The 11,021-nt window shown below is 46.9% G+C and overlaps 1 protein-coding gene across 1 annotated transcript in view; it reads left to right on the forward strand.

The window, feature by feature from the left end:
- GINS2 (GINS complex subunit 2 (Psf2 homolog)) overlaps positions 1–7,408 on the forward strand; it is a 20,097-nt gene extending 12,689 nt beyond the window's left edge. Inside the window, exons 3-5 of the mRNA XM_006888791.1 lie at positions 4,629–4,728; positions 6,973–7,099; positions 7,283–7,408. Coding sequence (XP_006888853.1) covers positions 4,629–4,728; positions 6,973–7,099; positions 7,283–7,408 — 353 coding nt within the window. The remainder of the gene's footprint in view (positions 1–4,628; positions 4,729–6,972; positions 7,100–7,282) is intronic.
- The last annotated feature ends 3,613 nt before the right edge of the window (positions 7,409–11,021 follow it).

Consider the following 11,021-nt stretch of genomic DNA (forward strand, 5'->3'; position numbering starts at 1 on the left):
TTCACTCAGCATAATGTCCTCCAGGGTCACCCACTTTGAATAATATTGCATGAGTTCCTTGTTTTTCAATGCTGCGTAGTATTACATTGTGTGGATATACCACAGTTTCTCTATCCATTCTTTTGTTGATGGGCCCTAAACTCTAAGTTCTTAAAAGCAAAGTTGTAATATGCTACATTCTCCTGTTAAGCACTTGGTTAACCAAAAAGTTGCTGATTTGAGTTCACCCAGAGGCACCTCAGGAGACCTGATGATCTAATTCTTAAACATCAGCCACTGAAAACCCTGTGGTTTTTCGTTTTCCTCTGCCACCCATGAATAGGAGTCAACTAAACCTGACTGTAAGAGAGTTAAAGGGAGAAAAGACATAATTTAGTGTTCTTCCCCCCCCTTTGCCTCAATTTCCGTAAATACTTGATTTAAATATAATTGCATGCTTATAAGTGCCAGGTGTTGAGGATGCACGTAGTGAACCAAAGGCCTTTGGTGGTATCTTTCTGGTGGAAGGAGACAGGACAAGTAGGTGTGTCATATGGACAAGGGTGCTTTGGAATGAAGGTAAAGCTGAATGAGACAGAGAAGGGCCAGTGCTGCTCTTGTCCTGGGAGGTGAAATTTGAGCTAAGACCTGAAGGAACAGGGATGGAGGGGACAGGGTGCGACTTGGATGGTAGATTGTTTTTAAGGAGTTTAAATATATGACCATGAAACAGGAAGCCATTAGATTTTCCTCTTTTATTTTTACATTTTCAGGATTTTAAAAAATGGAAGCATAATTTACATACCATAAATTACACATATCAAAGTGTTCAGTTTGAGTTTTGTTGGTTGTGTCTATGCATCAAAGTTATGTAAAACTATATTGTTTTTTGCTCTTCTATGCCATCAAATTGACAACTCATAGTGACCTTTAGAACAGATCTGAACCCTGCCCTATCTGTGCCATTCCCATCACCTCTGAGATACTTGAGCCCATTGTCAGTCACTGTATCAATCCATCTTGTTAATGGTCTTCCTTTTCTAGTACTGACTCTCTACCTTTCCAAGCATGTTCATTTTCCAGGACTGGCCTCTTCTAACAATATGCTCAGTGTGTGAGATAAAGCTTCATCCTTGCTTCTGAGGAGCACCTTGGTTGTACTTCCTCCAGGACAAACTTATTTTTTCCTTTGGCAGTCTATAGATATTCATTACTCGTTCTCCAACACCACAACTCAAAGGCATCAGTTCTCTGACATCCTTAGTCATTGTTCAACCTTTAGATGCGTAGTGAGTGAGTGACAAGACCGTGGCTTGGGTCAGGTACCTTAGTCTTTAAACTTTAAACTGTGTGGTTTAAAATTAAGAGTACTTCAGCACTTTGGAGATGTCCGTAACAGTGCATTTTTCCAGATGCAACACGATTTTTAATTTCTTGACTGCTGGTACCTAGGATGTTGATTATGGATCCAAGTAAGATGAAATCATTGATAGTTTTAATCTTCATCTATCATGATGTAGTTTATTGACCCAATGGTGAGGATTTTTATTTTCTTGATGTTGAGTTATAATCCATATTGAAGACTGTATTCTTTGATCTTCTGCAGTAAGTGTTTCAAGTCATCCTCACTTTCAACAAGCAAGGTTGTATTATCTGTGAAACACAGGTTGTTAGTGAGTCTTCCTTCAGTCCTGATGCCAACTTCTTCATTATTAAGTCCAGCTTCTTGAATGATTTGCCCAGCACATAGATTGAATAGGTTTGGAGAAAGGGGTATAACCCTGACACATCTTAATTTTAAACCATGCAATGACATTATCTTCTTGATCTAGGTGTAGGTTTCATATGAGCACGGCTAGGTGTTCTGGATTCCCATTTATTTTTTTAATCATAATTTGTTGTGATGTACACAGTCGAATGCTTTTGCATAGGTAAAATATATTTGTATAAGTATAGTTGTGTAACATAGAGTCAGAACTCCTCAATAGCTGACCCTCCTGCGGGTTTTTAGAGGCAGTAATGACACAGGAGTAGATTGCCCATCCTCCTGCAGAGCAGTTGGTAGCCTCGAACCGCATGCCTTTGAGAGTGCAGCACAGCTTCTTGCCACTAGGTCACTAGAGCTATAGTAAAATCTAGAGCCTGTTTAAGGCAGAAACCTGTCAGAAGAACTCAACTCCCCTCAGACAGTGATAGAAAAGTGGCAAGCAAAAAAAATTAAAAAAAAAAAAAGAAAAGTGGCAAGGTTGCTGAAGATGGAAAACATTCCATCTCTGGATAAGCAAGGCAGTCCCACTGAGTCTCAGGTCTCACAAGATTCATGTATTCGATGTACAACATTTTGTTTCCCCAGACTTCTCTCCTTTTTCTAGTCAATGTGCCCTCCCCAAGAGCTCTTGGGATTTTGAATCCCATAGATTAACCTGTTCTGGATTTTGAACGAGTGGAGTCATCAAGAAGGGTATTACTTGTCTGACTTTGGTTTCCATGAAGTGTTTTTGAGTCATCTGCATTTGTTTTGTTGCTGAGCAGTTCCCACCATATTAATGTACCTGTTTGTTTCTTGTTTTTCTGTGAGGAGGTCTGGAGATTGTTTCCAGGTTTGGAGAATGAGGATGTGGCTGCTGTGGATATTCTAGTTTGTCTTTTAGTGGGTGTCTTTTTTTTTTTTTGGCTTTAAATAACTTTTATAGTGGGTGTCTTTTTATGGTTAATAAAAGCAGAGGGTGGAATTGCCTGGTCCTGAGTGAGACTCAGTTTACCTTTGTCAGACGCTGCCCACAGTCCTCTGAAGATGTGCCAGAGTTGTCCTCCACCAAAAACACAATCGTCCAAAGCGGGTTACTGCGATGCTGCTCCACCAGAAACGGTCGAGAGGTTCCACAGCACGATGACCAGACTGGCCCTTGGTGGTGGTGGTAGTCTTTGATTCATTGAAGATTTGAGTGTTTTACAACCTGAGTTAGATTTTAAAAGAAAAAAAATCACTGTGTACAGGAGGTGTGTGTGGGAGAGAGGCTTAGGGAATTATCTGGGCAGGAGCTGAGTGTGTCTTGGACCAGCTGAGAGAAGGCAGACACGGCTGAAGTCTAGATGTATTTTGAAGGAAGACTCTGCTGGCATTGCCAGAGGATGGCCAGGAGGCATGAGAAGTGTTAAGAATGATTGCCAAGGTTGTTGGCTCAAGTTGCAGAAAGAAATGGAATTGCTGTTTGCTGAAATGGGGAAGACTGCAGGAGCAGATGGTGGGCTGGGATGGGAATTAAGAGTTGGGGTTTGAACATGCTATCTTGAGGTGCTGATTAGCTGTCCTGGTGGGAGTAATGTAGGCAGCAGGACCCTTGAGTCAGGAGTTGTTCAAGCAGAGGGCCAAGTGGAGGATGTAAATTTGGAAGTCAGTGTCGTGAGCACATAGATGGAGGTGAAAAACCTGATGACAGTGAGGTCACCTGGCTTACACAGGGGATTTGGACACTGAGCTCTGTACTGTGGGGAGAGGGCAGAAAAGTGGGGATTAGAGTGGGAGCAGGAGCAGCCTGCAAGGCCAGAGAGTATATACTCCAAGTATGGGTCAGAGCTTATCCAGTGGGGATACTGAGACGGCACGCTGGGTGAGGGGTGTGGATGTCATTGACCTGAGAGAGCTCTTTTGAGTGTTGGGATAAATAATGATCTGAGGAGAGAATGATTGAGAGTGAGTGACCATCACTGACACAGGGCTTGGCTATACGGGCTTGAGGATGAATTGTAGCTGGGAGGGAATGGTGTCCAGAGAGGGTTTTCCATCTGGTATGGGGGCTCCTACCTACCACATGATGGATGGAATGTAGGGGGGATGGCTATCCAGGAAGCCTGCTCCTTTGTAGGTGAGGAGAGGGGCCAGGGTACTCCAGAGGCTGGTCCCAGAGTGAGAGGAGCTACAAATACTACTCACTGATTGTTCCTCTTCTTTTGAAGTAGAGTGCATTCCCTGGGATGAGGAAGTGCTGGAGAGGAGAAAGGATTGAGGGAGGCGGAGTGGAACGGGCAGTGGTAGGACTGCAGGCCAGCACCCTGTGGTTGGTGATTGATTTACTGAGACCCGGCCTCTAGGAAGGATGTGCGCACTTACCTGGCCACACTCCACACTTGGCAGTCCAGGGCTTGGGTTTACCCTGGCCATCACTGCAGGGAGAGAGGAGGCCATAAGCGATGGTGACTATGATGGATGGAACTGTGCTTGGCTGTGCCATCCCAGACACTGTTTTTAACCAGAAATTTCTGTTACACCAACCCAGACTGGGTTCTATGTAAGCTCTAAGTGGTCTTGCTCTCTTTCATCTGAATAAGGCGTGGTATAAATCTGGACACTTGAATCCCTTCTTGCATTACAGGTGACATACATACTTTGCTATTTCCTAGGAGAACTTCTGGTTCTGACACAATCCTTCCACTAGTTTATGCCACAGGCCAAAACAACAATAGCACTTGCCCTTATCTGAAGAAATTTTCTGGGCAGTAACCTTGATCATCTATTTAATTATTCCAGCATTTTATTTAGAAAAAGGTTTTATTTCCTGCGTGTTAAGTGATACCTGTATTTAGTAACTTGGGAAAGTTTATGCCATGTTTTGGCAACATTGCTGATAACTGTCCCTTGTTAATTTCAGAGAAGTTGGAGGAGATGAGAGATCATGAACGGAAGGAGGAAACCTTCACCCCGATGCCCAGCCTGCACTACATGGAGCTCACCAAACTCCTGTTAAATCAGTAAGTGCCCCTCTACCTTAGCCAGAGCTGTTCAGTTATCCTGCTGCTTCCCAGCCCCCGCTGTCCTGAGTCTTTGTTCCCTCTCCTTTTCCCTGTGTCCTGCCGCCCTTGCAGCCTCCTGGTAAATTCCTTGGCTCCTCACATTCTCTTGTCACTTGGCACTGGGTCCCAGTGCTCTCTGCCAGTGACTGATTTTTTGGTGACTTTTCTTTTCCTACATGTCTGTCCTCTGTTCTTTTCTTCTGTCCCTGGTCTTTTAAAAAAGTTTTTTTTTTAAAAAAAAGCTCATTTTTCAGGCATATTTTCCCCTTGTGACCTAAATGAAAGTTTATGAACAAAATGGATTTCCATTCAAACACTTTTTAGTGGTATCTGCATTTCTTCCACTTCCTCTCTGTGATTCTCATTTCCATTAATTCCCCTCTAGCCAACCCTGTCTGCTTTCTGAGCTTCAGTTTGCCCATCTCTCTGAAGCCACTGCCCCTGTCATGGGCAGAGCTGGGCTCCCAGGCATGTTGGCTGCTGTATACTAGTGCTGATCAGTGTCCATCTTGGTAGTGCCAGCATGGGGATCTCGGTGGCTCTGTTGGAGACTGGCTTGGAGCAGGCTGAGTAAAACTGTTGTAGGGAGATGTGAGGGGCAGAGACCTCACAGAGGTCAAGTGCTAGATGTGTAGGTGCAGTGGTATGTGAGGCAGGTCCCTCCACTGTCCCTCACATTTTCTAGGGGTGCTTCTCAGGGTCTTTTGGAGGCAATGAGGACAGCTGGGAGGCAGCTTTGGAGCAGCTGACTGGGTTGGGGGTGGCTGCCCTTTTTCAAGGGTGTGGGTGCTGGTCTGCTCCATGGTAATGTTCAGTACATACCTATGTAGCATTCAGCACAAACCTTGTTCTCTGTTCCTCTGGTTGAGGTCTGGATCCCACCTTTGTTCTCAGAGCAGCTGACAAAGACCTGGAGCCCTTTTTTTAACTACTGTGCAAGACCTGGAGGCTACATGTTTGGATTTATAAATGGAAGTCCCTGTGTAGATGTCATAGTAGATTACATCTCCCTCCTCTGAGAATGCCCAGTGGCAAGCCGTAGTGGCTTCTGTATTGTTTAAGGGATTCCAATCTGTTTCATCCTTCAGAGGTCGGTTTGGAGCAAGTTCACATCAGGCAGCCTGCTTACCTCTCATACGTGCTGACTCAGGTGAGCTGTGCTCTCCAACGCAGAACTGTGCCCAACTGGTCTTCATTGGTAGATTTATCTGTTAAATAGAAGACTCTTGTCCTTATGACACCTTTGAGGAGAGAGACTTGGTGCTGGGACTGGGCAGTGATCTGTGAAGCACAATCCAGTCCAGTACATGAAGCTTCTGGTGCGTATTCCACAGCGATGTGTGGTTATCCCTAGCCACTGGACATCCAGCATAGAGCTTATTCTCTAACACATGGTCGGGAGACAGGGTCCCTGAATGGCAGGCTCCAGCGACCAGCACACGAGAATCCGTTTCCTTGCCACCAAACTCAAGTGTCAGAATTCTTACATTTGAAAACTCAGAATAAAGACACACATTTTCCCAGTCACTGGACAAGTAGGCTAACATGACTGATGGAGAAAAGATTGAAGTGGTCAACAATTTTACTTGGTTCTACAACCAACACCCAGGGCAACAGTGGTCAAGAAATTGAGAGATGTGCTGCATTGGGCAAATGTGCTGTCAAGGACCTCCCCCAAATTCTGAAGAGCACATATGTCCGTTTAAAGCCTGAAGTACACTTGATTCCCAAACCATGGTCTTTTCAGTTACTTCCTATGCCTCTGAAGGTTGGACAGTGACTACGGATGACAAAAGAATTGATGTTTGAGAAGAGTACTGTGTGTCCCACGGACTGCCAAAAGGACAAACAAGTCTTGAAGTGCTGCCAGGATGCTCCTAAGAGGCAAGGATGGTGACAGTCTAACCTACCTCAGGCAGGTTACCAGGAGGGACCATTCCTATAAAACGATGACATTCTGGGAAAGGCGGAGGGTCGGAGAGAGGAAGACCCTCAGCAAGGTGGGCTGACACAGTGACAGTGGGCATATAGAGTGTTGAGGATGCGCAGGGTTCAGCTCTGTTCACAGCGTTGCAGTGACTCAGGTACCTACCTTTCAACAGGACAGCCAGCATCTCCTTTGGATTCAAATGGAGTTTGCTCAGTCGCTTTGTCCACTCTAGTTTCCTGAGCATTGGGTCTCTTTTATCTCGTTTCCTGTAGTGCTTCAGACAACATTCCCAAGGCAGATGAGATCCGCACCCTGATCAAGGACATGTGGGACACGCGGGTAGCGAAGCTCCGGGTCTCTGCCGACAGCTTTGTGAAGCAGCAGGAGGCACACGCCAAGGTAGGGAGTGGTGCTGGCCCCCCGTAACCCCCGGGCCTGCATGAGGGGACCCCACACCGCAGGCCCTTTTATCTAGGAGGGAGCTTATTTTCCTTTTATGTTCTTGATAAATCCTTATTGTCAGTAAGTAGCTCTCTTCTGAAATCTTCCTGGACCAATGGGGCTTTGTGTTTTCTTTTCCAGTTGGACAACCTGACCTTGATGGAGATCACCACCAGTGGGGCCTTCCTCACCCAGGCCCTGGACCGAATGTACAAGCTCCGCACCCACCTCCAGCCCCTGGACAGCACCCAGTCCCAGGAGTTCTAGAGCAGACCTGCTCAGGAAAGGCTGGGGAGCTGGTGGCCAGTAGCCTGCCGTGTGAGTGCCTGTGATTGTAAGATATTCGGAGTTCTGGACACACAGAGATTTCTGAGTGTGTCAGGAGGGTGTAATGACACAAGCAGTGGATTTGCACTTGTTAGAAACGGCAGCTTTGTGCTTTGTCCTCCAAACTTGGCTTCCTGGCATATTCCCAATTCTGTATGTATCCAGCTTTTCATACAGTGGTGTAAAGGAAAGCTCTGTTTTTGAGTACAGAATGGTCATGGCTGAGTCTATGCAACTGTGGTGCCAAACTTAGATATCAGTGTGGTAGTATGGCTTAGAGCTTCCCTTTTTTCCTGAATCTTAGATGAAATTTGATCTTCTGAGGCTTCTCCCAGAGATGCCTAGTGATGTGGACTGGTGTGTGAAAAGCTTAGTCCTGACATACAATAAAATTTATCAACCTGAACCTGAGTTTGTGGGGTTTCTGTTCTGGGTGATGCCAGGTGAAAGGAATGACTGCTCAGTTAGATAACATGGAATAACTCAGGCCCAGGTTCTCCTGGCTCCCTGATCGTGTGTCGAGTGTCTGAAGAGGATGGTGATCAAAGAATCACACTGAACAGTGCTGGTGAGGAACGTTGCGCCTTACCAGAATCTTGTGGATTCTGGAAACTCAGTTGTTGGCCACAGTGGTTCCTTTGTGGGTACTTTTTCCCTTTCTTAAGAGGGAATTGTTCCTGTTAGAATAGTTAAGAGAGTAAGATTGAAATCTTAGCATTTTCAAACTGCCAAGATTCTCAGAAATTAAGCTACTACCATGAGGGAGGTCTGATTGTCTAGTCACCATGAGAAGCTGCTGTCACCACTGGTACTTTGTCTGTAGAACCAGTTTTCAAAGGAACCAGTTTTCTGTGCAGGAAATGAGCATGCATCTCTCTTATCGAAGAGCAGGCCTTTTGCCAGAGGCTCCAGTACTATTGGTGTTCAGATTGCTGCCTGGGTGGCCTGTAACAAGTGGCTCTGGGTTCCTGTGTGAGCCCCGAGAGCTAGACAAGTGATAAAACGAGGGGCATCATGATCTGTATTCTAGACTCAACCCTTTAACCAGAGGCTCTTCCCTGGTGGGAACCCTCGTCACCCTGGCTAAGCTGGGTAGCAGCTGTACTACCTTCATCTCTGCAGCTGGAGTTGTTCAGAGCTCTCCCAAACCTCATTTTATTAGGAACATACAAGATTTTCCTCTTAACATGATTTAGGAAGATTTTTATTTTTTTATGTTATCAGAAATTACAGCAATATGTTCATAAATACCTAATTACTACATTCAACAAATATTACAATACAATGAATTCAAACAAGTACACTTTGAACAGGTGAATTTCACAGCATCTAAACTGCCCCAGTGTGGCCGAGGCACGGTCCTGCTCCCTCCCAGGTCCGGTCTCCTGGTCTAGTGGGGAAGCACACCGGTCTGGTCCTCGGCAAGCCGAGGCAGAGAGGGGTTGTGGCTGAACTTAAGCACTGGGTCAGCTTTGGGGACAGGCTACTGCAGGGAGTAAGAGTGCCGATTGCTGCTAAGTGGCTAATGGTAATAATGCTCACCCTCAGAGTACCTGTTCTGGCCGTGCCTTGAGGCTATCTGGGGTGAGCCCCTGGGGCCAAGGGAAAGGCGGCCGACTCTTCCCCTTGCAGGGTGAACCCCCCACACCCGCCGGAGAGGGCAGCATGGTGGGCTCAGGGGTGGGGACAGTTCCCCTCATTGGGACTATAGTTCTTTGCTAGTGGGCTCCTTACGGGTACAGAAGGTGAACGAGAACACTAAAGCCAATCCAGAGTGTTCTTATTCCTAGAATCTAAAGTGTGGAAATGCCTACCGTGGTCACGTATCTGAGATAATGCTATTTCAGTTGTCTCCAGTTACATGAAACAAAGAAATAGGACTTGTTTCCAACTTGCCAGGATGTGTAGCACCAAGTTTTGGAGAAAGTGTTGCTTTGTTTTTCAGTAGTCTGATTAAATGTGGAGATGGAGGACAGATGACCTCCTGACTATTGGGAGTCTAGGAAGGCACCTGGACTGGGGTCTCCATGCAGGTAGACTCCGGCTGCGTGGATAGTCTTGGAGCCTACCTAGCAGGAGAACTGTGCGTGTGAACCAGCCACCGACAGTGCTGGGCTCAGAGACTCTACCTGTCTTGTCCTCACGGTGAAACTTGGGGAGAGTCCAGTGTTGTCACTGAAGGGCCGTGTGTGTGGCGTGGTGGTGCCCACTGGTCCCCAGGAGCTGCAGTCTGGCCCTTTTGGTTTGAGCATGCTGGCTGCTAGGGTTAGGTTTCTCTTCTGATTGTCAGTATTTCTAGAGCAGGCACAGGAGTGGGAGGAGGGTGAGGCCGAGCGGCTCAGAGGGACCACAGGGAGCTGGGGTCAGCGGCGGGGAAGCAGTTACTTCTTCAGTGAGCACGGCTGCCTGGGACAGAGGTCCTTCTGGAATGCTGATTCCCTCCATCCACCTGCCTCCTTTGCATGGGGCTGTGCTTTCGGCCATTACCAGAGCTGGTTGTCAAAGCCTCTGCCTGCTCTATGATGCAGGATGACCGGGAGGGAAGCGCTAGGACACAGCTCTCATACCGTCAGACCAGAAACAGCACGTGGCTTTTAAATAGAACCCGGGGTATTTTGCCCTGGTTGTTGGCAGTACCGCTAGCTCTAAACACCTGTCCCCCCCACCTGTAGGACATGCTCATCTCTCAGTGCCTCTGCAGGGAGGTGGCTTCAGCACAGCCGTGACGCCCTTCTCGTTAGGCCTGTGGGAAGGAGGGCGCTTGCTGACTGCTGATAATACTGGCGGCACTTTTTGTTTGAGTTTGCTAATAACTGGAAGATTTTTGGCAGACATACAAAGCAAACTGTGTGGGAACAGATAAAGCGACACAATGCCATCTGCCAGCAAGCTGTTCTGTTCAGCAGAGGTCTGGGCCAAGGGCTCTGACATGGAGCGCAGTGAGTAGCCCCTCCCCTCGCCCCCCAAAGGTCAGACAGCCCTTCACCTGACCCAGACCACGGAGGCCTGCCTTTGGCAGCCCAGACTTCCTCTTCCCCATAGCAGCCTCCTCCAGATGACACATGGCCTGGAGCGGCAACATCGCTCACCCCCTTCCTGTGTCTGTCACAGTAAGTTCGAGAGAAGAGGCCTAGCTCGGGAATTGTTCATTCTATTTTAGGCCCTTAAAAGCTGTGCATCTAAAGGAAGCTGCAGTTGTCTCTACTTTGCACCTGCTCTCTGTCAGCTTAGAACTCACTCAGCTCCAGAAGGTTCTCTGACCAGCCCCACGCTGTGTGCCACAAGGGCACGAGGGGAGGAGGTAAGAGTGCATGGCTTTCTACATCCTCTGGTGCAAACCAAACGAGTAACGAAGTGATCGCAGAGCCGCCAGTGGTAAAGCTCGTTTACTTTTCTTCAGTTTTAAAAACACTTCAATGTCCTGACCAGCAGCAGTACAAACACTAAAAGCAAGGTTTCTTTTTTCCCTTTTGCCCAGAAAAACAAAAACAAAAAAAAACAAAACCCCCAAACAGGAAAACAAACAATCCCCCAAAACCACATATTAAAAATG

This window comes from Elephantulus edwardii, unplaced genomic scaffold, assembly GCF_000299155.1.
Source record: "Elephantulus edwardii isolate Elephantulus edwardi_28Jun2011 unplaced genomic scaffold, EleEdw1.0 scaffold00072, whole genome shotgun sequence".
NCBI lineage: Eukaryota > Metazoa > Chordata > Mammalia > Macroscelidea > Macroscelididae > Elephantulus > Elephantulus edwardii.